At 62.4% G+C, this 18,581-nt stretch overlaps 3 protein-coding genes across 10 annotated transcripts; 1 reads left to right on the top strand and 2 right to left on the bottom strand.

The window, feature by feature from the left end:
• Nucleotides 1-169: 169 nt before the first annotated feature.
• Nucleotides 170-7,428, bottom strand: PATL1 (PAT1 homolog 1, processing body mRNA decay factor; the record flags this gene model as incomplete). 5 transcript variants are annotated; one of them, XM_083862865.1, is made up of 19 exons in its annotated part: nucleotides 7,364-7,428; nucleotides 6,783-6,894; nucleotides 6,485-6,696; nucleotides 6,326-6,403; nucleotides 5,545-5,739; nucleotides 5,355-5,456; nucleotides 5,096-5,185; nucleotides 4,745-4,956; nucleotides 4,583-4,672; nucleotides 4,271-4,475; nucleotides 3,154-3,277; nucleotides 2,968-3,065; nucleotides 2,827-2,886; nucleotides 2,571-2,719; nucleotides 2,084-2,243; nucleotides 1,775-1,924; nucleotides 1,291-1,382; nucleotides 1,020-1,169; nucleotides 170-842 (listed from the first exon to the last, which is right to left on the bottom strand). In XM_083862865.1, exons 1-19 carry the CDS (start codon nucleotides 7,376-7,378, stop codon nucleotides 821-823), a joined length of 2,316 nt encoding a protein of 771 aa, XP_083718991.1. In that variant the 5' UTR covers nucleotides 7,379-7,428. The 5 variants fall into 5 exon arrangements, with proteins under 5 accessions (XP_083718991.1, XP_083718994.1, XP_083718992.1 ...); XM_083862868.1 differs by having other exon boundaries at nucleotides 4,271-4,454; XM_083862866.1 differs by having other exon boundaries at nucleotides 6,326-6,400.
• An 899-nt stretch (nucleotides 7,429-8,327) lies between these two features.
• STX3 (syntaxin 3) lies at nucleotides 8,328-14,188 on the top strand. 4 transcript variants are annotated; one of them, XM_083864148.1, is made up of 11 exons: nucleotides 8,328-8,535; nucleotides 9,912-9,989; nucleotides 10,068-10,167; nucleotides 10,262-10,336; nucleotides 10,455-10,522; nucleotides 11,029-11,137; nucleotides 11,341-11,414; nucleotides 11,490-11,624; nucleotides 12,524-12,634; nucleotides 13,131-13,235; nucleotides 13,718-14,188. In XM_083864148.1, exons 1-10 carry the CDS (start codon nucleotides 8,506-8,508, stop codon nucleotides 13,215-13,217), a joined length of 867 nt encoding a protein of 288 aa, XP_083720274.1. In that variant the 5' UTR covers nucleotides 8,328-8,505; the 3' UTR covers nucleotides 13,218-13,235; nucleotides 13,718-14,188. The 4 variants fall into 4 exon arrangements, 3 of the variants coding, with proteins under 3 accessions (XP_083720274.1, XP_083720273.1, XP_083720272.1); XM_083864147.1 differs by having other exon boundaries at nucleotides 13,128-13,235; XR_014590433.1 differs by lacking the exons at nucleotides 12,524-12,634; nucleotides 13,131-13,235; nucleotides 13,718-14,188 and adding an exon at nucleotides 12,371-12,514 and having other exon boundaries at nucleotides 11,490-12,288.
• Nucleotides 14,189-15,621: 1,433 nt separating this feature from the next.
• On the bottom strand, nucleotides 15,622-16,971 carry MRPL16 (mitochondrial ribosomal protein L16). Its single transcript, XM_083864436.1, has 4 exons — nucleotides 16,875-16,971; nucleotides 16,538-16,603; nucleotides 16,291-16,439; nucleotides 15,622-16,154 (listed from the first exon to the last, which is right to left on the bottom strand). The coding sequence occupies exons 1-4, from the start codon at nucleotides 16,954-16,956 to the stop codon at nucleotides 15,669-15,671; spliced, it is 783 nt and encodes a 260-aa protein (XP_083720562.1). The 5' UTR covers nucleotides 16,957-16,971; the 3' UTR covers nucleotides 15,622-15,668.
• Between the last annotated feature and the right edge of the window lie 1,610 nt (nucleotides 16,972-18,581).

Below are 18,581 nucleotides of genomic sequence, written 5' to 3'. Positions count from 1 at the left end.
AATAAAATAATAATAATAAATGAACTTTTCACTTGATCCGTCAGAGGAAAAGGACAGGGAAAGGGCCGGGAGCATCAGAGGGGAGCTGGTTAATGCCAGGAGGAATTTCAGGGTGTAAAATCCCTACATGTGCAAATCTCTTGGTTTTTTTTTTTTTCTTTTTAAAAGCAAAAAAAAAAAAAAAAAAAAAAAAAAAAAAAAAAAAAAAAAAGAGAGAAAATTATCCCCCAACCACCACCACCACCTTCCCGAGGAGCAGCACAGAGCTGAATCCACCCGGATCCGATCTGAAGAGGACAGAGACTCGGCTGTGCCCCCCCACCCCGGAGTTGCTGGGGCAGATCCCGAGGGGGAGGGAAGGAGCCGAATTTTGGGAAGACGAGGCGAGTGTGCGAAACACATGTATGAAGTGTGGGGAAAGGTTTGTAGCAGAGCTCAGTGCTTGTGGGAAGGGCTGGAGAAGGAGCAGGAAGGAGCAGGGGAACCCCTGCCCATGGATGTGGAGCGAGGGGCACCCTGCTTCCCAGGATCCTCAGTAGTGTGTGTGCGTGTGTGTCTGGGGGGGAAGCAGCTGTTTTTAGGGGTGCAGAGGGAGTTGGGTGAAATTGGGAGCAGCAGGGAAAGGCAGCACTTGGTGGGAAAAGGGGGAGCAGCCAAATATCCCCCTCTTCCTGTTGATCCAGGGATTGGGGGGGCAGATGTGCCCCATGTGCCAGGCTGGGCGTCAGGGGAGGTGTGGGGTGAACCGTGTGCCCTTCATCCTTCCTTCCTTCCTTCCTTCCTCTGGAACATTCCGGTGGTGGCGAGGAGCCACGGAGATCTACCGGATCCCCTGCACTAAGCTGGAACCAGGGAACAACAGTGGCAGGATCAGAGGGAGGCAGAGATTCCCCTCTCCCCAAGCTGCTTTTCCCCATTCTTCTCCAGTTGCACCCCCACTTCTGGTTTCCCCTGTCTCCCAGTCCCCTAGTGGGACAGGGCCACATTCCCACAAGAAAAGAGGGCTGGCAAGCACTCACTGCAATTTTGTCTCCAGCAGGTTCAGCTTCTGCTGGTCAACATAGCGAGAGAAGAGGGAAATCAGGTTGGAGGGGATGGAGACGGGCTTTGCCAAGGCTCCCTGAGGAATCCGCAGGAGCTCTCGGGTCGCCATCAGCATCAGCTCCGTCCTGCCGGGAAAAGGGGAGAAGGGAGCAGTGAGAGGTGTGAGGGCTCCCTTTTCCTCCCCAAGGGGCTGGGAATGTGGTGGCATTCCAGGCAGGAACATCCCAGCCTGCGACAGGGACCCACCATTGGTTGTCCTGCATCAGCTCCGTGTTGGTGTCTGAGCTCTGCAGTTCCTCCCCTCGGCTCAGGACCAGGTACAGCAGGGACAGACCGAACTGTGGGAACAGGGAGGGGATCAGTCACCTCCAACCATTCCTTAGGAGAATGAGAGAATCCCCAACACTTCTCAACCCTCCTGAAATGCTGGCACAGGCAGGAAGATCCCTGGCTGCCTTCACAGGAGGAGGAGGAAGGAAAGACCACAGACCAATCCCAGCCCAGGAGGGACTTACTGGATCAACATTCCCACCCCAAATTCCAAGACTGGAGCATGGAGCACAGCGGGACAGATCCAGAAGCTGCTGCCAGGCTGAAGCAGGGCGCGGAGCCATCTCATACCGTTAATTAATGTGCTAGACACCCTCGTTAATTAGCAAGGGGAACACCCAGTGCTGAGAGGCTGCTGGAGCGATTCCCAAGGCTGGGAAGGGGTGAGGATGAGGAGCACCTTGTTTTGGAGCACAGCAGTGAGGTGCAGGTTGGTGGGAGCGGCGGCGCTCTGAGGTAGGTTCGTAAGCTGCTGCACAAGGCTGGTGACTGTTCCCAAGGGAAGGTGGTAGAGGACGTGGGAAAAGGGCCTTAAGAGGCAGGGAAGCACCTGTGGAGAAAGGAACACAGTTGGGAGCTCCACACGCTTCCCTGTGCCTGGCTGGAATTCCAAACACCTTCTCCCTCCAAACCTCTGGAACCCTCCCAAGAAAGGCAGGAACTGCCATCCTGAAGACACACGGAGCCCTCACAGCCTCTGGAGCCTCACCTCATCCTGAGCATCCTTCTTGATGAGGAAGGGCAGGTTCCTGGCCGTGGCCATGAGCACATCAGCCGCTTGCTCTGGAGACAGGAAGGGAAGGATCCGGGCCACCAGGCGCTTTCCTTTCCGGATACACATGATCTGCATGAAGTGGTCATCGCTCAGCCTGAGGAGGGAGGGAGAAAGGGGTCAACCCTCACCTGGGAGCATCCCAGGGTTATCCCACGGCTGGATCTGCCCCAGCACCAGGTGGAAAACACACCCATGCCTCACAAAAACATCCCTGAGGAGAGAAAAACTACACAGGAATGACATCCCTAATCCTCAGCTCTGCCAGTTGGAGGGGATGGAAGTCGTGACATTGTAACCATATAGAGGGTAAAATGGCTAAAAAAAAAAAAGGTTACTTCAGCCTCCTGTAAGAGTCAAACAGATACATGGAAAACTTGTTCCCACAGTCCCAGAGTCTTGGGAGCTCCCAAACCCTGCTCACCTGTCCTGCCCGGGTGCCTTCCCCCTCAGATTGTCATAAATGTCACAGATCTTCTGCTTCCTCTCTCCCACCAGGGCTGGCCGCTCTCCTTCCAGGCTCAGGAGGTAGCGGCGCTCGTAGTCCTCCACATCCAGGAGAAGGCTGTAGGTCTGCAGGAAGCATGGATCACTCAGGCAGTCATAGAATGGCTTGGCTTGATCCACTTTTTATCCTACCATGGACCTGTGAGCATTGGGACGATCCCCTTCAAACTCACCTTCTCGATTGTGACAAGGGTCTGTCGCCTCTTATCCCGAACCTGCTTCTCCTTTGTCTCCTGCCAGGAGGGAAGAGGAAGTCAAGGCTTTGGGAAGGAGCCATGGGGCTGTTTTGGGCGGGAAGAAGGCCAGGAACTCACATCATCCTCGCTGCGGGACGTCACCACGGCATCGATCATCTTCCGGGGGTTGTTGACACTGGAGACAGTGAGCTTTCCCAGCGAGCCCTCAAACTGCACTGCAGGAAGGAGGGAGCAGGGAAGCTGAGGGATGAGGCCCCTAAATCCCTGGATAAAAGGAGCCCTGGGGCTGCTTGAGGGCTTTACCTGGCTTGTAGGTGTGTTCCAGCTTGGCCACCTGAGGGGTGATGAGTTTAGTGCGCTCCTTCTTGGGACCGTCACCGTGCACTTCCTCGGCTGCTGCCAACTTCTCCAGCTTCTGGAAGTAATTCTGAGGCAGAGAGAGGAAATGTTGAGAGCCTTCTCCCAAAAAACCATTGGCCATCTCCCTCTCCTCAGCTCCATCATCTTATCAACAGCAACACTGAAGCCACAGCTGAGTCCATCCTCCTCTGCCATCCTTCAGATGACAGAGATCAAGGCTTCTCCTCAGTCCTCTTTCAGGACAGCGACAAATCCTGTTCTTGTGGGGTTCCCAGTCCTTCCCACAACATCCCAGTTAGCCTGCCTTGCTACACTGGCACTGTGCCGGGGCCTCCCCACCCCATCCACCCTGTTTCTCAATGGCAGAGCTTTGCTGACTCACATCCCGCACCAGTTCCTCTTCTCTACTGGGACCAGCTCACCCAGATGCCAAAAGCCCTCTGCCATCTCAGGAGAGGATGGACCCAGCAGCCATATCTCTCCCACCCCATTCAGTCTCCCAGTGTCCACCATCCCAGACATTTCCCTCTCTCCCTGGGGACCCCCAAACAGTCCCTCAGTCATCACCTTGCTCTGCCTGCTCCAAGTCTGGCTTTTCTCAGCACTGTCTGACATTCCCTGTTCCTGAACCAGAAAAAAGCAGGAACAATCTCTCCCTATCCACCTTCTCCACTGTGCTCCTTGGATTCCCACAGGATTCACCACCACCATTCCCAAGTCAGACCAAAGTCAGCCTTCCCCTGCCCAAGGATCTCCCTTGAGTTTTCCATTTAGCATCTCCCTTGACTCATTCCAGGGGTTTTACCCTGGCTCTGTCACACTCCTGATGGAGAGGAGCTGCTCTCCTGTTACCCAGACCTACGAAACGAGCGTACCCCAACATCTCCTCACTCCTGGAAATCTTGCCCAAGAAGGAGTCAGATCTTCCCAGGCATGCTGATCCCATTCCTCCACCTTCCTCTTCCAGAGAGGAAAATTATCCGCTGCATCTCTCTCTGGATTGACATCCCCTTCCCACCCAACATCAAATGGACAGGAGCAAGATCTTGTTCCCAAATACCTGATAATAATAATCATCCAGGTAGGGATCAGTGCTCTGCAGCTGCATCATCTGGATCTTGGATACCCAGTCCTTTTCCCGCTGCAGCATGAGGTTGGCGTAGGGATCCTTACGGATCTGCTCCTGATGGTTGCTCCGGTGGCCCCCTCGGTCTCCCCCGGAGCCATTGAGGCTCCGGTGCTGGCTGGCAGGAGAAGAAGGGCACCTGTGAGCACACCGGAGCTACAGGAAGGGACAGAGACGGGGGACAGGTGACCCCGGAAGCAGGACACGTCCCCGTGCCGCATGGCCCCATCCCCATCCCGCACTCACTTGCGGTTCTGCTGCTGCCGCTGGTGCAGGAGCCTGCGGTGCTGGGGGTGCAGGTGGGTTGTGTCCGGCCGGAACATCTGGGGCTGTGGCCTGGGGAGAGCAGGGATTGTCAGGGATGGGCACAGGGAGCGAGAGGGATGCTGGGACAGGGATGGCACTGACCTCAGGCTCTGCAGGTGGGATCCAGGGCCTGGAGGGTGTGGCAGCTGTGAGGGGGGCGGGGCAGGGGGAGCCCCGAAAAAGGCACGGAACCCTCCAGCCGGGGACATCATCTGTCCAACTCTGCCCTGCAGCAGCTTGGGATTCACCGAGGGCAGCGGGCTCCCCACCAGCCCAGACACACGGGCAAACTGGCTGGGGGACATTCGGCCGGCCTGCAGAGCGGGGCAGAGAGGACACTTAGAGTCAGCCAGGCAGGCAAAGGATCTGGGATGGCCAGCAAGAGCCACAGAGAGCCAAGTCCCAGAGCCATGGAGAGAGAAAGGTGGGATAAAGCACAGGAAAGAGCTTTACCTGGGCTCCTCCGAGCAGCTGGGCTCTCTGCAGGTGTGTGAGAACGGGAGAGACGCTGTGGGGGAACGGGTGGCCCAGGAGGGAGGAATTCTGGGGAAAGAGTTGGGAAAACAAACCCCGATCACAGACCACGACTGGCAGATGGGACAAAGCCCAGGAAGGCCAGGCTCCATGGGGTGGGGATGAGCCACAGGAGCACAAGGAGGTTTTGGGAGGGCTGCTCATCAATCCCCAAAAAGACAAAGAGAAAGCTGGATACCGGAACATTGCAGAGCTGGTTGGGGGACATCCTCTCTCCATAGGGAGCGGGATAACGCTGCTGCATGGTAGCTCGGATGTGGACAGGCTTGGGACACAGGATCTGGGAGGAGGCAAGCAGCACAGTCACTCTCCCTGGGAAGCAGCTTGCACCCCTGGGAGCAGCAGGAAGCTGGGAAGGCAGGATGTACCTGCTGGTTGAAGTTTGGGATGGCGGCCTGTTTCGGGGGGGTGCCGATGGGAACGGCCCGGACCGGGGGGCTCCCGATGATGGGGGATGAGGAGCGCCGGGGCAGCGCCCGCTCCGACGGATCCCGCTCCTCATCCCGAGCCTGCGGAGGCCTCTGGGGCAGGGCGTAATCCAGCACGGACACCGACGGCATCTCCTATGGGAGGAACGGGAGGGATGCCCCCCTGGTGTCACAGGCTGGGACAGGGAGGAGGGTCAGCATCCCCCCATCCTCCTGCCGGCTCTGCACATCCCAGTGCACTTCCCTGGGATCTCCATGTGACGCTGGGGATTCCCGGACCACGCGTGACTGCCAAGAGCATCCTGTTCAGGATAACAGGGCGTGGGGTGGGAATTCTGGGTCACCTCCCAGCCCGGCAGAGCCAGGAGAGAGGGTTGGGAGAGAGTTGGACACGCAGCACTTCAAAGCCTGACTCTTAATGAAACCACAACAACACAAAAATCCTCTGCCTCCAGGCATCAACATTCCCAAATCCTGCTGGGAGCCCTGAAACTCCTCAGACATCACCAGACATCCCAGAACAGCAAAAACCCGCCATCCCAGCCCTCCAGTGTCCGAGTGGAGAAAGAGGGAGACAGGTATGAGGGTCCCCTACAGGCCACAGATGCAGCCAGAGGGAAGTGGGACACTCCACTATCCCAGAAGGAGTTTATCCCACCCAGCCGGCTGCCACAGGCATGTGGGATCACCAGGGAAGAGCCCCCTGCCCCCAGCACCCTACCTGAGCCAGGAGCGGCCCCCGGATGCGCCGCAGCACGGCCGAGCTGTCCCAGATGCTGGAATTCAGCCCTCCAGGCTGCTGCAGAGCACGAGGAGAGAGTCAGGATGCGGCTGGGGGATCCATCCCCATGTTCCCCCAGCTCTCCCAGCCCGTTCCCACCTGCGGGGGCTCCCTGGTGTGCACGGCCTGCATGATGGCCGGGTCCTCCAGCTCGCTGTCGATGACCAGGCGCGTGAGGCGCTCGGCCAGCGCATCCTCGGGGTCCCCCAGCACGTCCCCGTCATTCCCGACGGGACCATCTGGCTCCCGGCCGGAGCCAGCCTTGTCCTCCAGCTCCGCCAGCCGCTCGTGGGCCTCCTGCCAGTCATCATCTGCGAGGGGGCACAGGGTGAGGGCCGTGGGGCCGGGGGGATCCGCAGGGTCGGGAAGCTCTCGGGGAGGACGCTCAGGGTCTCACCGACGGCCCCGGCCCCGAAGGTGTCATCGTTGAACTGGTCGATGTCTTCATCCTCCTCCCCCAGGACCTGGAACGCATCTTCATCCTCGTCCAGCGGGCAGTCCTCCAGGGACTGGGACAGCCGGGAGCGGAGTCAGCCCCACCGCACCTCCTAACGGCCCCCCAGCCCATCATAACTACACAATAACCCCCCATAGAACCAGCGATACCTCCCCCAGCCCCATTATCCCCCCCTGGAAACCCCCCATAGCCATTATTCCTATGCAGTGACTCCCCCAACCTGCTACATCTCGCCAGTGACCCCTCCAGACCTAGAGAGTGATCCTTCCCGTTATACGCTCGCCCAGCCCGTTATAGGTCCCCAATGCCCCCTAGACTCTTTCTGCCACCCTGGAGCCCCTTCCCAGCCCCTCAGACCCCCTCAATGACCGCCCTCCCCAACTCATTTTACCTCCCCCGCCCCAGCCCGTTATACCCCCCCCACACCGTTACACCGCCCCGGTGCCGTCCCGGCGCGGTTCTCCCGCAGGCCCCGCGGGGCCCCGCCCGCTCTGGCCGCCCTCCGGCCCCTCCCCGCTCACCGGGTACCGGAACATGGCGGCGCCGGCGCCCCCCGCCCGCAGGCTCCGCGCCGCCCGACCAGGCCCCGGACTCCGCCGCGCATGCGCCGCCGCGGGCGCAGCCGCATGACGTCATCCTCCGCCACCGCCCCGTGTCCCGCCCGCCGGCGCGCGATGGGGCGGGGCTAATTCGGGCCACGGCCAACCTAGACCACGCCCCCTCGTGTGCTTCTTAAAGGGATAGAGTCCCTTTTTCTCCCGTGCGAAGCGGTGACACCGTATGTCCCCCGCTCGCAGCTGTGCCCCGCAGTGTCACCCCATCCATAGCCCCAGCCGTGCCCGCCCAGCCCCGTCCCCAGATGTGTCCCCTCCACAGTCATGTCCCCCTCCCGTGTCCCCTGTCCCCAGCCGCGTCTCCCCCCGCCGTGACCCCTGTCCCAGTCACGACCCTCAGTTGTGTCCCTTAATTGCAGCCATGTCCTCAAGCTGTCCCCTGTGCCTGCTCCGTCCCGTGTCCAGCCGTGTTCCCCCAGCTCTGTCCTGAATCCATAGCTGTGCTTCGGCCCCAGCTGTGTCCCCAGATGTCACCCCTACCCACAGCTGTGTCCCCCCGAGTCGTGTCCCCTGAACCCAGCCATGTCCCCAGCTGTGACCCACATCCATAGCTGTGTCCCCATTCACACCTCCTGTGTCCACAGCCGTGTTCCCTGTCCCCAGCTGTGTCCCTGTCCCCAGACGTCCTCCCGCTGCAGCCACACGTGGCAGGGGGTGACACGTCCTCACCGAGGGACCCCCGTGGGAGATCAGCTGCCTCACGGCCTCCAAACTCACATCCTCCCCCACCCACCCCTGTCACCTCCCTGGGTGCCCGAGGGCCGCCCCAGCTGCCGCCTTTAGCGAGTCCGGTGTCCCCGCTGTCCCAGGTGAAGGGGCGGCTCCGCCTCGTCCCTCCCTCCCCTCGGCGCCCTCCTTGTGCCCGTCACTGGGGATTAGCGCAGGGACAGCCCCGGGCTCGGGGACAGGCACAGGGGACAGGGCCAGCCGCCACCTCGCCTGGATGTAGGAGGCCCGGCCGAGCGGCGAGGACCGAGGGTGACATCCCCCATCCCTGCGCTGGGCGAGGACGGGGACCCCCCCGTGCCCCCCTGGCCTTTGGGGGCACCATGAAGGACCGGCTGGAGCAGCTCAAGGCGGTGAGGGACCCCTGGCGTGGGAAGGGGACAGGGGACACCCTCGGGGGGCTCCTCAGGAAAAGGGTGACACAGGGATGGGGGTCCCCGAGACCCCACCCCGTGGTGGGTCGGTGGGGGCATCTCGGGGAGAGGGGGTGCCAAAAACCAAGTCTGTGGTGGATGGGGCCGTCCTGGGGTGGATGTCACTGAAATGCCACCTCACGGTGTGTGGGAGTGTCACAGGGATGGGGGGAGCTCAGACCCCATCCCGTGGTGTCTCGAGGACACCCCAATCCATGGTGGGCGAGGATACCGCGGGGTGGATGGCACCGAGACCCCAGCCCTCTGTGCCTGGGGGTGTCACCGGGGTCACCCCATGGCAGATGGGGGAACCTGAGCCTCCCTACAACGGGGGTGTCAGGCGGAAGGGACTGGGGGGATCATCCCCGTGCGGTTTGGGGGGACGGTGGGTGTTTTGGGGTGACGTGACCTCCTCGTTGAGTCCTTTCCCCCCATGCCGTGGGGTGCAATGGGGGGACACCAGCCCTCACCCGGCCTGGGGTGGGGTGTCCATCCCATGGGGGATGGCAGTGGATTTGGGGTGCCCACACCCCATTCTGCACCCCACATTTCCCCATGTTCCCGCCACAAGCACCACTTCCTTCTCCCTTTTCCCACCCTGCCATGGGGCCCCACTTCCCCCTGCTCATGGGGGGCTCCCTCTGCTCCCCAGAGTCGGCTCCCCATGGATCTCGGGGGTCCCAGCAGGCCCCCAACTCGCAGCCGGGCCCCTAGCCGTGGCAGGGAGGCTTGGCAGGGATTTACCGGGATTATGGAGCCATCAGATAAAGCCCTCGGGGGGAGCAAAGGGATTAATTTTATTTTTACTCCAGCAGCAGCAGGAGGGGGGTGGGGGTCCCAGCCTGGGGTCTGTCCTCCTCTCCAGGACACCCCAACAACACCCCCGGGGTGCTGGTGGAGCTGAGGGGGTGAGGGGAGGCAGAAGGGCTGAGGCTGAGTTTTGGGAAGGGCTGGATTTGGGAGCACATGGGTGGTGGCCTGGGCACGACACCAGGCTGAAAGGTACCAGCCACCTTTGTGCCCCCCAGGGCTGCTCCAGACCAGCCCTGGGACTACAGTTTGGGACATAAACCCTGTCCCATCCCCATCCCATCGCTGTCCTCGTTCCCTCCCTCTGGCCAAGCCCAGCAATCCCTTAATTCCCAGCCACGTGTGGCCAGATGTGAGCTGGGCTCAGCCCCCCCCCAGCTCTCCCCCGCTGCAGATGTCCCCCCCTGTGCCACCACATCCCCGTGGCTACTCCCCTCGTGTCTCTGTCACCCCCTGGGGGGTTCTGGCAGGGCAGGGGCTCCCCCCTGAGCGCTGTGTCCCAACAGAAGCAGGATGCGGATGACGAGGAGGAGCTGGAGATCGCTGTGGACAACACGGCGTTCATGGATGAGTTCTTCTCAGAGGTGAGGGAGGGCTGGGAGCGGGGCTAGGGGCTGTAGGGCTGCTTTCTAACCCCCCCAAATCCTCCCGGGTGTGCCCAGATTGAGGAGACCCGGCAGAACATCGACAAGATCTCGGAGAACGTGGAGGAAGCCAAGAAGCTCTACAGCATCATCCTCTCAGCCCCCATCCCAGAGCAGAGTGAGTGCTGTCACAGCATCCCCACAGCCTCCCCTGGTCACAGGGACCCTCCCTGGGGACATTCCCATGGTGGCTCACACCCATGATCCTGCAGAGACCAAAGATGACCTGGAGCAGCTGACAGCAGAGATCAAGAAAATGGCCAACAGTGTCCGTAACAAGCTGAAGAGTGAGTGGCTCTGTCCCCACCACAGTGTCGTGGGTGTTCCTGTCCCCCTGGGACTCTGGGATTGTGGGCGCTGGCAGTGGGAAGAATTCCTGATGGGTTGAGGTCTGTCTCTCTCCAGGTATGGAGAGGAACATCGAGCAGGACGAGGCACGATCCTCCGCTGACCTCCGGATACGCAAGTCCCAGGTGAGCTCTGGTCCATAGCCAGTGTCCCCAGGTCCCACCCTGTCCCCCACGGGCTGGGGATGTGGCATGTCCAGGGGTCCCCAAGTCTCCCAGTCTTATCCCCCACAGTACCTTGTGATCCCAGGCTTTGTGTCCCTCTGCCCTGTCCCCAGCACTCTGTTGTGTTGCCCTGAGCTTGGATGTGCTCCATCCAGGGTTCCCTGGGTTTCGTGCCACTGTCCCCACCTCCAGTGCATTGTCCTGTCCATCCTGGGATCAGGAACACGCCATGCCCAGAGTGTCACTGATCTGACTTCCCATCTTGTCCCCTGGGCAGTGTCACACCCCTGTCCTCACTCCTGTCCCCTGTGAAAAAGGCCCATGGGGATACGCCATGCCCGGGGTGTTCCATGTCCCCGTCCCCAGGACCAGGTCCAGTCCCCCGGGGTCACACCATGCCCTGGGATGTCCCTATCCCAAAATCCCTGTTCCCATCCCCATAATCACATCCCTGTCCCTGTCCCCAGCACTCGGTCCTGTCCCGCAAGTTCGTGGATGTGATGACCAAGTACAACGAGGCACAGGTGGATTTCCGGGAGCGGAGCAAGGGCCGGATCCAGCGCCAGCTGGAAATCAGTGAGTGACCAAGCCCCTTGGCTGAGGTGGGTGGGGCCTGGGCAGCAACCCCCACCTCCTCCATGAAGTGGGAGGAGCCAATGCCTACAGACCCCTCCCATCTGACCAAGTTTGGTTAAGTGGGAGGGGCCAGAGCACACAGACCCCACTCCCTGTCCTGGACTGGGCGGGGCCTGTTCTCACCTCTCCCCACGTGCCCTTAGCTGGCAAGAACACGACGGATGAGGAGCTGGAGGAGATGCTGGAGAGTGGGAACCCCTCCATCTTCACCTCGGGGGTGAGCCCTGATGTGGGGGGACACAAGGGTGTGTCAGGGCCAGGCCTCCCTGCTGACACTGCCCTGTCCCCGCAGATCATGGACTCGCAGATCTCGAAGCAGGCGCTGAGCGAGATCGAGGGGCGGCACAAGGACATCGTGCGCCTGGAGAGCAGCATCAAGGAGCTCCACGACATGTTCGTGGACATCGCCATGCTGGTGGAGAACCAGGTACAGGGACACGCAGGGACATGGCCGTGGGGACACAGAGACACACAGGGACCCAGCCATGGGGACACAAGGACAGGCAGGGACACGGCCGTGGGGACACAGAGACAGGCAGGGACATGGCCATGGGGACACAGGGACACAAAGGGACCCAGCCGTGGGGACACAGGGACAGGCAGGGACACGGCCGTGGGAACACAGGGACAGGCAGAGTGTGGGGTCACAGAGATGAGCAGGGACCTGTGGACAGTGTGAACAGGGACCTGCGCATGGGGACAAGCAGGGGCAAGCAGGAACCTGGGTATGGGGTGACAGAGATGACCTGTGTCTGGGGACATGGACATTAGCGAGGATTTCAGGACAGGGTCACAGGGATGAGCAGGGACCCACATATGGGGACGAGCAGGGACCTGTGCATAGGGTGACCAGGGACAAGTAGGGACCCAAGTGTGGGGTCACAGGGACCTGCACAAGGAGGTCCAAGCATGCAGTGATATGAGCTGGGGTGGTGACCACTGCACGTGTTCCCACGGAGCCGCCCACCACCCTGTGGTGGCCTGGAGGGGACACAGGAGTGTCCCCCAGCCTGCGGTGGTGCTGCCCCCTCTCTCAGCCCCTCTCTGTCCCCCCATGCCACGGGAGGAGCCGCTGTGTGCCCCGGGGATGGGTGAGTACCTGCCTGGGCTGTGTGCCGTGTGTCGTGGGGCTGTGTCACTGTGTCCCCACCAACCTTGTCCCCTCTCCCCCAGGGTGGGCTGCTGGATAAGACAGAGCCGAGCATGCGGAGCGGAGCACAGAGACCATCCGGTGCCGGGGCCAGGCACGCCAGGTGGGTTGGTGCCAGCACCCTAGGGTGCTCTCAGTGTCCCCCCCTCTCTCTGTGTCCCCCGGGTGCTCCGTAGGGAGCCATGATTGACCGCATAGAGAACAACATGGACCAGTCTGTCGGATTCGTGGAACGGGCCGTGGCCGACACCAAAAAGGCTGTGAAGTACCAAAGTGAGGCCAGGAGGGTGAGACAGACCGATGGCCCCCATGTCCCCTCCACAGCTCCAGTGTCCCCCCTGTAGCCCCCAGTGTCCCCTCTGTAGCTCCCAGCATCCCAGAGGTATTCCCAGTGTCCCCCTCTGGCCCTCATTGTGCCTTCACGTCTCACAGTGCTCCCAGCACCTCCCCACATCCTCCGGCAGCCCTGAGATCTCTTTATTTCCCTCAGTCACCTCCTGCCCCCCCTCAGCCACCCCTCATATCCCCCTGCTGACCCCAATAACTCCCACCTCTCTCCAGTGACCTCATGGGAGGTTGGCAGCTCTGTCCCTTTCTGTACCACTGCCACCCCTGAGCCCCCTCCCACCCTCAGGTGTGATGAGCTGGTGAGGACTCAGCCCCTGCTGCCCCATCCCCAGGGCACTGCAGCACCTCTGGCCCTTCAGGGCCCCTTGGTCCCCCCATGTCCCCCTTCACAGGACAGGTATCACCACCCCCAACTTGCCCCTGTTCCCCCAGAAGCTGCTGATTTTGGTGGCAGTGGCCATGCTCTTGCTGGGGACAGTTGCCCTCATCATTGGACTCTCGGTGGGGCTGAACGTGAAATAGCCCCTGGGGAAAGGGTCTGTAAGTGTTGGGGGGCAGGAGACCCCCACTGTGGGGACACAGAGCCCTGGGGGATCCCAATGTCATCTCCTGCTTGGGGGGCTCCAGTGCTTTGGGATTTGGGGCTGGGGGTGTTGGGTTCTGGCTTTGGTGACCTCGGGTCTGCAGTGCTGGGGGTGTTTTCTGAGGGTCTGCAGTGTCTGGAGGCCCGTGGTGCCCTGGGGTCTGTTTTTTGGGGCTCTGCAATACTGAGGCATCTGTGGTGTTCTGGCGTCTCTGGTGCTCAGGGGTCTGCACTGTTTGGGATCTGCATTTTTTGGGGTCTGCAGTGCTTGGGGTCTGTGTTGCTCGAGGGTCTGTGTTCCTCGGGGCTCCGCGTTGCTCCAGGCTCTGGATTTTGTCTCTTCCCCGCATCCATCTCTGCCATTCCCGCTCCCTCCTTCCTGCTGCAGTCCCCGTCCCCTTCCCCGCCGGCGCCTCCAGCTCCCCTTTTCCTCCTCCAGACACTCCCGACCATCCCAGCGATGTCACCTCCCGGCGGGATCCTCCCCGGCACTGATCCTGGACCCCTCCTCTCCCTGCTCCTCCCGGACTTGCTGCTCCCAGCCCTCCGTGTCCTGGTTCCCGTCGCGGGCTCCAGCACCGCCGCCTTTCCCGCCCGCCCTGCCGGTCCCTGGAATCCGCCCCTCGTGTCCCTACGGAGGGGACAGGATTCCTCCGTGGGGATGCGGCCACAGATGGCATAGCCCCAGCGAAGGGTGACAAGGACACAAATCCGAGGGCTGGACGCTCACCCGCGCGAGCATCCCGGTGGAATGAGGGCGGGAACAGGGACAGGACGCGGGGTTTGGTGGCACCAGCGTGGTTTGTTGTCACCGTGCTGTGACAGAGAGAGCTGTCAGGACCCCGTCTCCTCTTGTGAGAGGATGTGTTGATCGTGGATGTTTAACTCCCGTTGTAATAAAATCCCGCTGATCCCGCCCTGCGCCTCCTCTCCGTGCTGGCACCGGGAACACCCAAAGCCACCGGCACGGCTCCGGCTCGGCTCCCGGTGTCCGGGGATTTGATTTGGGGGCTGGACCGGCCCCGTTTCCCGCTGCTAAAGGACGCGAGGGGGAAGGGCGAGGCTGGGGACACCCCCAACTCCCGGGCTCTGTCCCGACCGTCCCCCCCACCCCGAGTTTTTGGGTAAGTCACAGTGTTTGGTCACCTGTCCCAGGGCACACAGGCAGTCACCTCCCTGTGCGACAGAGAACCAGCTCACACCTGTCCTGCCACCTTCCTTGTCCCCTCCCCACCCTGTCCTTGACCCTTGTCCTTCCTCCCCACTCTACAGCCCCTGTCCTTGTTGTCCCCCTCCCCATTCCTTGCCCCCCTCCCCAGCCCCATCCTTATCCCCCATCTTCCTCCCCAGCCCATTCCCTGTCCCTGTCCCCCCTCGAGCTGTGTCCCTGCCTCACATTCCCTGTCTCCCCGAGCAGAAGAAGATCATGATCATGTTGTGCTGCATCATCCTCGCCATCATCCTGGCATCCAGCATCGCGAGCATCTTTGCCTGAGCCCCCCACCCGCTGCCCTCCAGGTGACGGGGACAGGGCTGGGGGTGGCACGGGGGGTCAGGACAGGGCTGGGGGTGGCACGGGGGGTCCCCGGCACCCCCTAGTCCCAGGAAGGTGAATCCCAGGGAGCGGGCTGGGGCCTTGCCAGGGTGGGATTCGCTCTGAGCGTCCCCAGGCTGCCACGCTGGGGAGGGATGGGGATGGTGACAGCACTGGGAGCCACGCCCCCTTCCTGAGTGTCACCTCCTCTTCCTCCCTGTCACAGGTGGCCTTTCCCCCTCCTGCCTCCCTGCCCGGATGATCCATTGGAGAGACCCCGGCCGAGCCCCGACCCCGGAGCCCCGAGGACATCCCGCGTGTCCCTGGAGGAGTGGAGCCCGCCCCCCTCTCGGCACCAAGGTCCCCTCGCTCCTCCTCCTGCGCTCGGGTGACAGTTGGTGGCCACTGTGACAAGCAGCCCCTCCTCGGTGGCACGGAGCGGCCGGAGGGGCCGTGTCCCCCCCGAGAGAGGGGACACAGGGCTCTGCCTTGCCGGGGCGGCCGGAGGAGCCTCTCCCTGTGCTTGGAGCTCCTTGGATGTGCAGCCACCCATGCTGGAGCCTTCCTCCTCAATAAAGAGCTCACCCACACTCTGCCTCCTGATCCTGGATCCCTCGGGATGCTCCCAGCTCTAAAACCCACCTCAGGACGGAGTGTTTCAAATCCAGATCCATTCATCCCCCAGCTCCACGTTCCCAGCTCCAAACCCCACCTTGGCATAAAGTGATCCTCATCCCTCAAACCCTGATCCAAGTCTCCCTGGGGATGCTCCCAGCCCTGCGTTCCCAGCTCCAAAACCCAGTCCAAGCTCCAGTGAAGAAGTTTAATTCCCAAAGGAACCCCATCCAGGTGCTCCTCATACTCTGTGTTTCAGGAAAAACTTGCCCCAGTACCGTCCCTTAAAGTGCAGGTCGTAGGGGCTCAGGTACTTTCTCATGCCCAGCATGTTGGAGGCCACCACGCGCTCGAAAGTCCAGGGATTTTGGTTGTCCCGCCTCCTCTCCTCCTCCTTCCGCCGCATCTCCCGCAGGCTCTCCCGGCTGACGGGGACAGCCGGGAAGGGAAGTTTCTGCGCCACGCGGGCCAGGAAGGGCCGCACCTCCCCGAACTCGCAGTGCCCGCCCACCTCCAGCACCAGCCGGCCGCTCTTCACCGCCGTCACGAAATGGTCGACGGGGCCCTTCCCGCCCCCCATGCGGTGCCCGAGGCTCTTGCGCGTCACTGGCTTGTAGGGGGCGGGCACTCGCCACACGGCGAACATGGATTTGGGATCCATGCTGCGGCCGATGGTCAGGCGCATCATCTCGAAGTGGCCCCAGTGCAGGTACCCGCCGCCCAAAGCCTGTGGGGGGACAGCGAGGGTCAGCTCAGGGAGGTGGAGGTGGAGCTCCCCCAGTCCCGCCTGCCTGGGAACAGGGACGCGCCGTCCCGGCCTCTGGAACACTCCCCCGATCCGTTCGGCGCCCGTTGCCGCTCACCAGGATCCCGTACTGCCCCTGGGTGAAGTCGGTGGCCTCCTGGGACGGGCCGCGGATGTCACGGAGCCGCCGGGGCTCCCGCTGCACCTTGGGCACCGCCGGCACCTTGTCCATGAACTTCAGCTTCGGCTTCTCCGGGATGGTGATCCCTGCCGGGGAACATCGGGATCACCGGGATCTCCAGGAACAGACTGGGGAGTGCCCCCGCCACCCCTCGCGGGGTTCTCCCGCCGTCCGTCCCCCTCACCGCTGTAATCCGGGGGCAGCGCCAACTTCTTCAGCCCCGCCCGGGGAACCGCGACGCCGCCGGGACCTGCGGGACAGAGCAGGGGGTCTCGGGCAGGGCCGGGAGGGGAGGAGGAACCCCGCGGAGCCTCCTCTTCCCGGTCTCAAGATCCCCCCAAGCCACCACAGCGCAGCCGGGAGTCCCGCCAAGACCTCGGTACCTCCCCGGTTTCGGCCGTTCCACCGCCACCCCGAGCCCCCCCCCGCGAGCCTTAGGCGCCCGGGAAGGTCCCCCCCGGCCTTATGAACCCCGCACAAGGCACGGGCGGCCCCTCGGAGCGCGGCCAAGCCCCCCTGACCTCCCCCGGCCCGGAGCGGCCCCGGGAGCCGCCATCGCCACATCGCCGGGACACGCCGGAAGTGCTGCAAGGGCACCGCCATTGGTCCGTCCCCAAACACTGCCCGCCCGTGGTCCGGCCGGAAAACGCGGCGGGAATATTAGTTCCGGAGGGAAACGCGGCGCATCCCGTTCCCACCCCCGTACCGGGCGGGGGTCACCGGCGGGGGATACCCCCGAGGGACGTGCTGGAAGTGGCCTGGATGTGCTCACAGCCTTTGTGGTGGTCTGGTGTACTGGGTTTGTGCGGATAGGTTTCATATTCTTCCCAGCAGCTGGCACAGCGCTGGGTTTGGATGTGGGATGGGTGACCTGGGGCCGTGACGTCAGAAAAGGGGGGAGCGGTGGGATGAGGCAGGGCTGTGACGTCACACAGGTGTTCCACCTACAGCACTGTGACACCACCACGGTGTCCCTACAACAGGACACGTGCCACCACCCCTGGCTCTCAATGCAGCCACGATGGGACATGGATGAAGCCATGAGTTTCCTGCTCCCCACACTTGTCCTGCTGGTGGCCAGTACGGCCGCCCTGCTGGCCGCCCGCATCTGGAAGCGCCTCGGGAGCCGGGTCGGGGGCTCCCCCCTGGCTGAGGAGAGCCCTCCCCAGGGCCCGGCCGGCCCCGGGAGCCCCCTGTACATCCCCTGCGGCTGCGGCCCCGCCTGCGCCCCCTGTGTGACCGCGGCCCGGGAGCTGCAGGGCCTGGTGACGCCGCTGTGGCCCGGGGTGTCCTTCCCGCAGGACTCGGAGATGTGGCAGCTGTTGTGGGAGGACCTGGAGCAGCTGCTGGAGCGAGGCCACCTGCCCTGCTGCGCCTCCTCCAGCTCCTCTGGGAACCTCCATCCTTCCCGGAGCCTCAGTGAGAGCTGCCAGACTCCGAGTGGAGAAGACCTCGGGGCCATATCTCGCTGCTCCCTTGGAGCTGTAGGCTTGAGGAGAAACTGCTCGTCCTTGAGGATGCACGTGGCCAAGAAGAACCTGGAAGTCAAGCTGAGAGCCCAGCCTGGTCCAGTGAGGCGCTCCCAGGAGAGGCTGGTGCAGCAGGAAGCGTCACCCCATTCCTCTGAGAGCCTCCCGCACTCCGAGAGCCTCAGCGGGAGCTGCCACACTCCGGATGGGGAAGAATCCACCGACAGCTCCTTGGGATCCACGGATATCAGTGGGGCCCGCTCGGCCCTCAGGATGCACGTGGCTAAGAAGAGCCTGGAAGTCAAAATGGGAGCCCGGCCCGCTCCAGTGAGGAGCTCCCAGCAGCGAGTGGCAGAGCAGGAATTGTCCTGGAGCGCCTGGCGCCCGATCCACGGCTCCCACAGCGCCGGAGTCCAGCCAAAGGGGAACAACACCCCGCGCTCGGAGTCGGAGAAGATCCTCCAGAGGCAAAGGGAGTTGGAGTTCCCCCATCTCCGGGGAGCTCCTCCGAGCCGGATGTGGCCCCTATTGGCAGCTCAGGTGCTCCTGAGGATGCTCTGTTTTAAATAAATCAGCATTCCCCCAAAGAACTGAGTTTGGGCTGGGATGGGGTTCCTTTCTTCCCAAGAGCTGGGGTTGGATTCACGATGGGGATAGCATGGATCACACATGGCTGGCTTGCTTTTTGCTGAGCAGGGCTTGTCCTTCTCAGGGACTTTCCATGTTTCCTGCTGGGAAAGGTGGGATGAGCGCCCTGGG

Source organism: Zosterops lateralis (assembly GCF_965231275.1).
Source record: "Zosterops lateralis genome assembly, chromosome: 6".
Lineage (NCBI taxonomy): Eukaryota > Metazoa > Chordata > Aves > Passeriformes > Zosteropidae > Zosterops > Zosterops lateralis.
Note: the sequence above shows the minus strand (reverse complement) of the source record. Positions and strands in the feature narration are given on the sequence as shown.

Excerpts from the sequence above, each read along its gene's own strand:
- STX3 (XM_083864146.1), top strand. The coding sequence starts at position 8,506 with ATGAAGGACCGGCTGGAGCAGCTCAAGGCG. Across the intron at positions 8,536-9,911 it reads GGCTGGAGCAGCTCAAGGCG|AAGCAGGATGCGGATGACGA; the intron begins GTGAGGGACCCC and ends GTGTCCCAACAG. Across the intron at positions 11,138-11,340 it reads CCAGCGCCAGCTGGAAATCA|CTGGCAAGAACACGACGGAT; the intron begins GTGAGTGACCAA and ends ACGTGCCCTTAG.
- MRPL16 (XM_083864436.1), bottom strand. The coding sequence starts at position 16,956 with ATGGCGGTGCCCTTGCAGCACTTCCGGCGTGTCCCGGCGATGTGGCGA. Across the intron at positions 16,604-16,874 it reads GCCGCTCCGGGCCGGGGGAG|GTCCCGGCGGCGTCGCGGTT; the intron begins GTCAGGGGGGCT and ends TCTGTCCCGCAG. Across the intron at positions 16,155-16,290 it reads AGGGGCAGTACGGGATCCTG|GCTTTGGGCGGCGGGTACCT; the intron begins GTGAGCGGCAAC and ends GTCCCCCCACAG.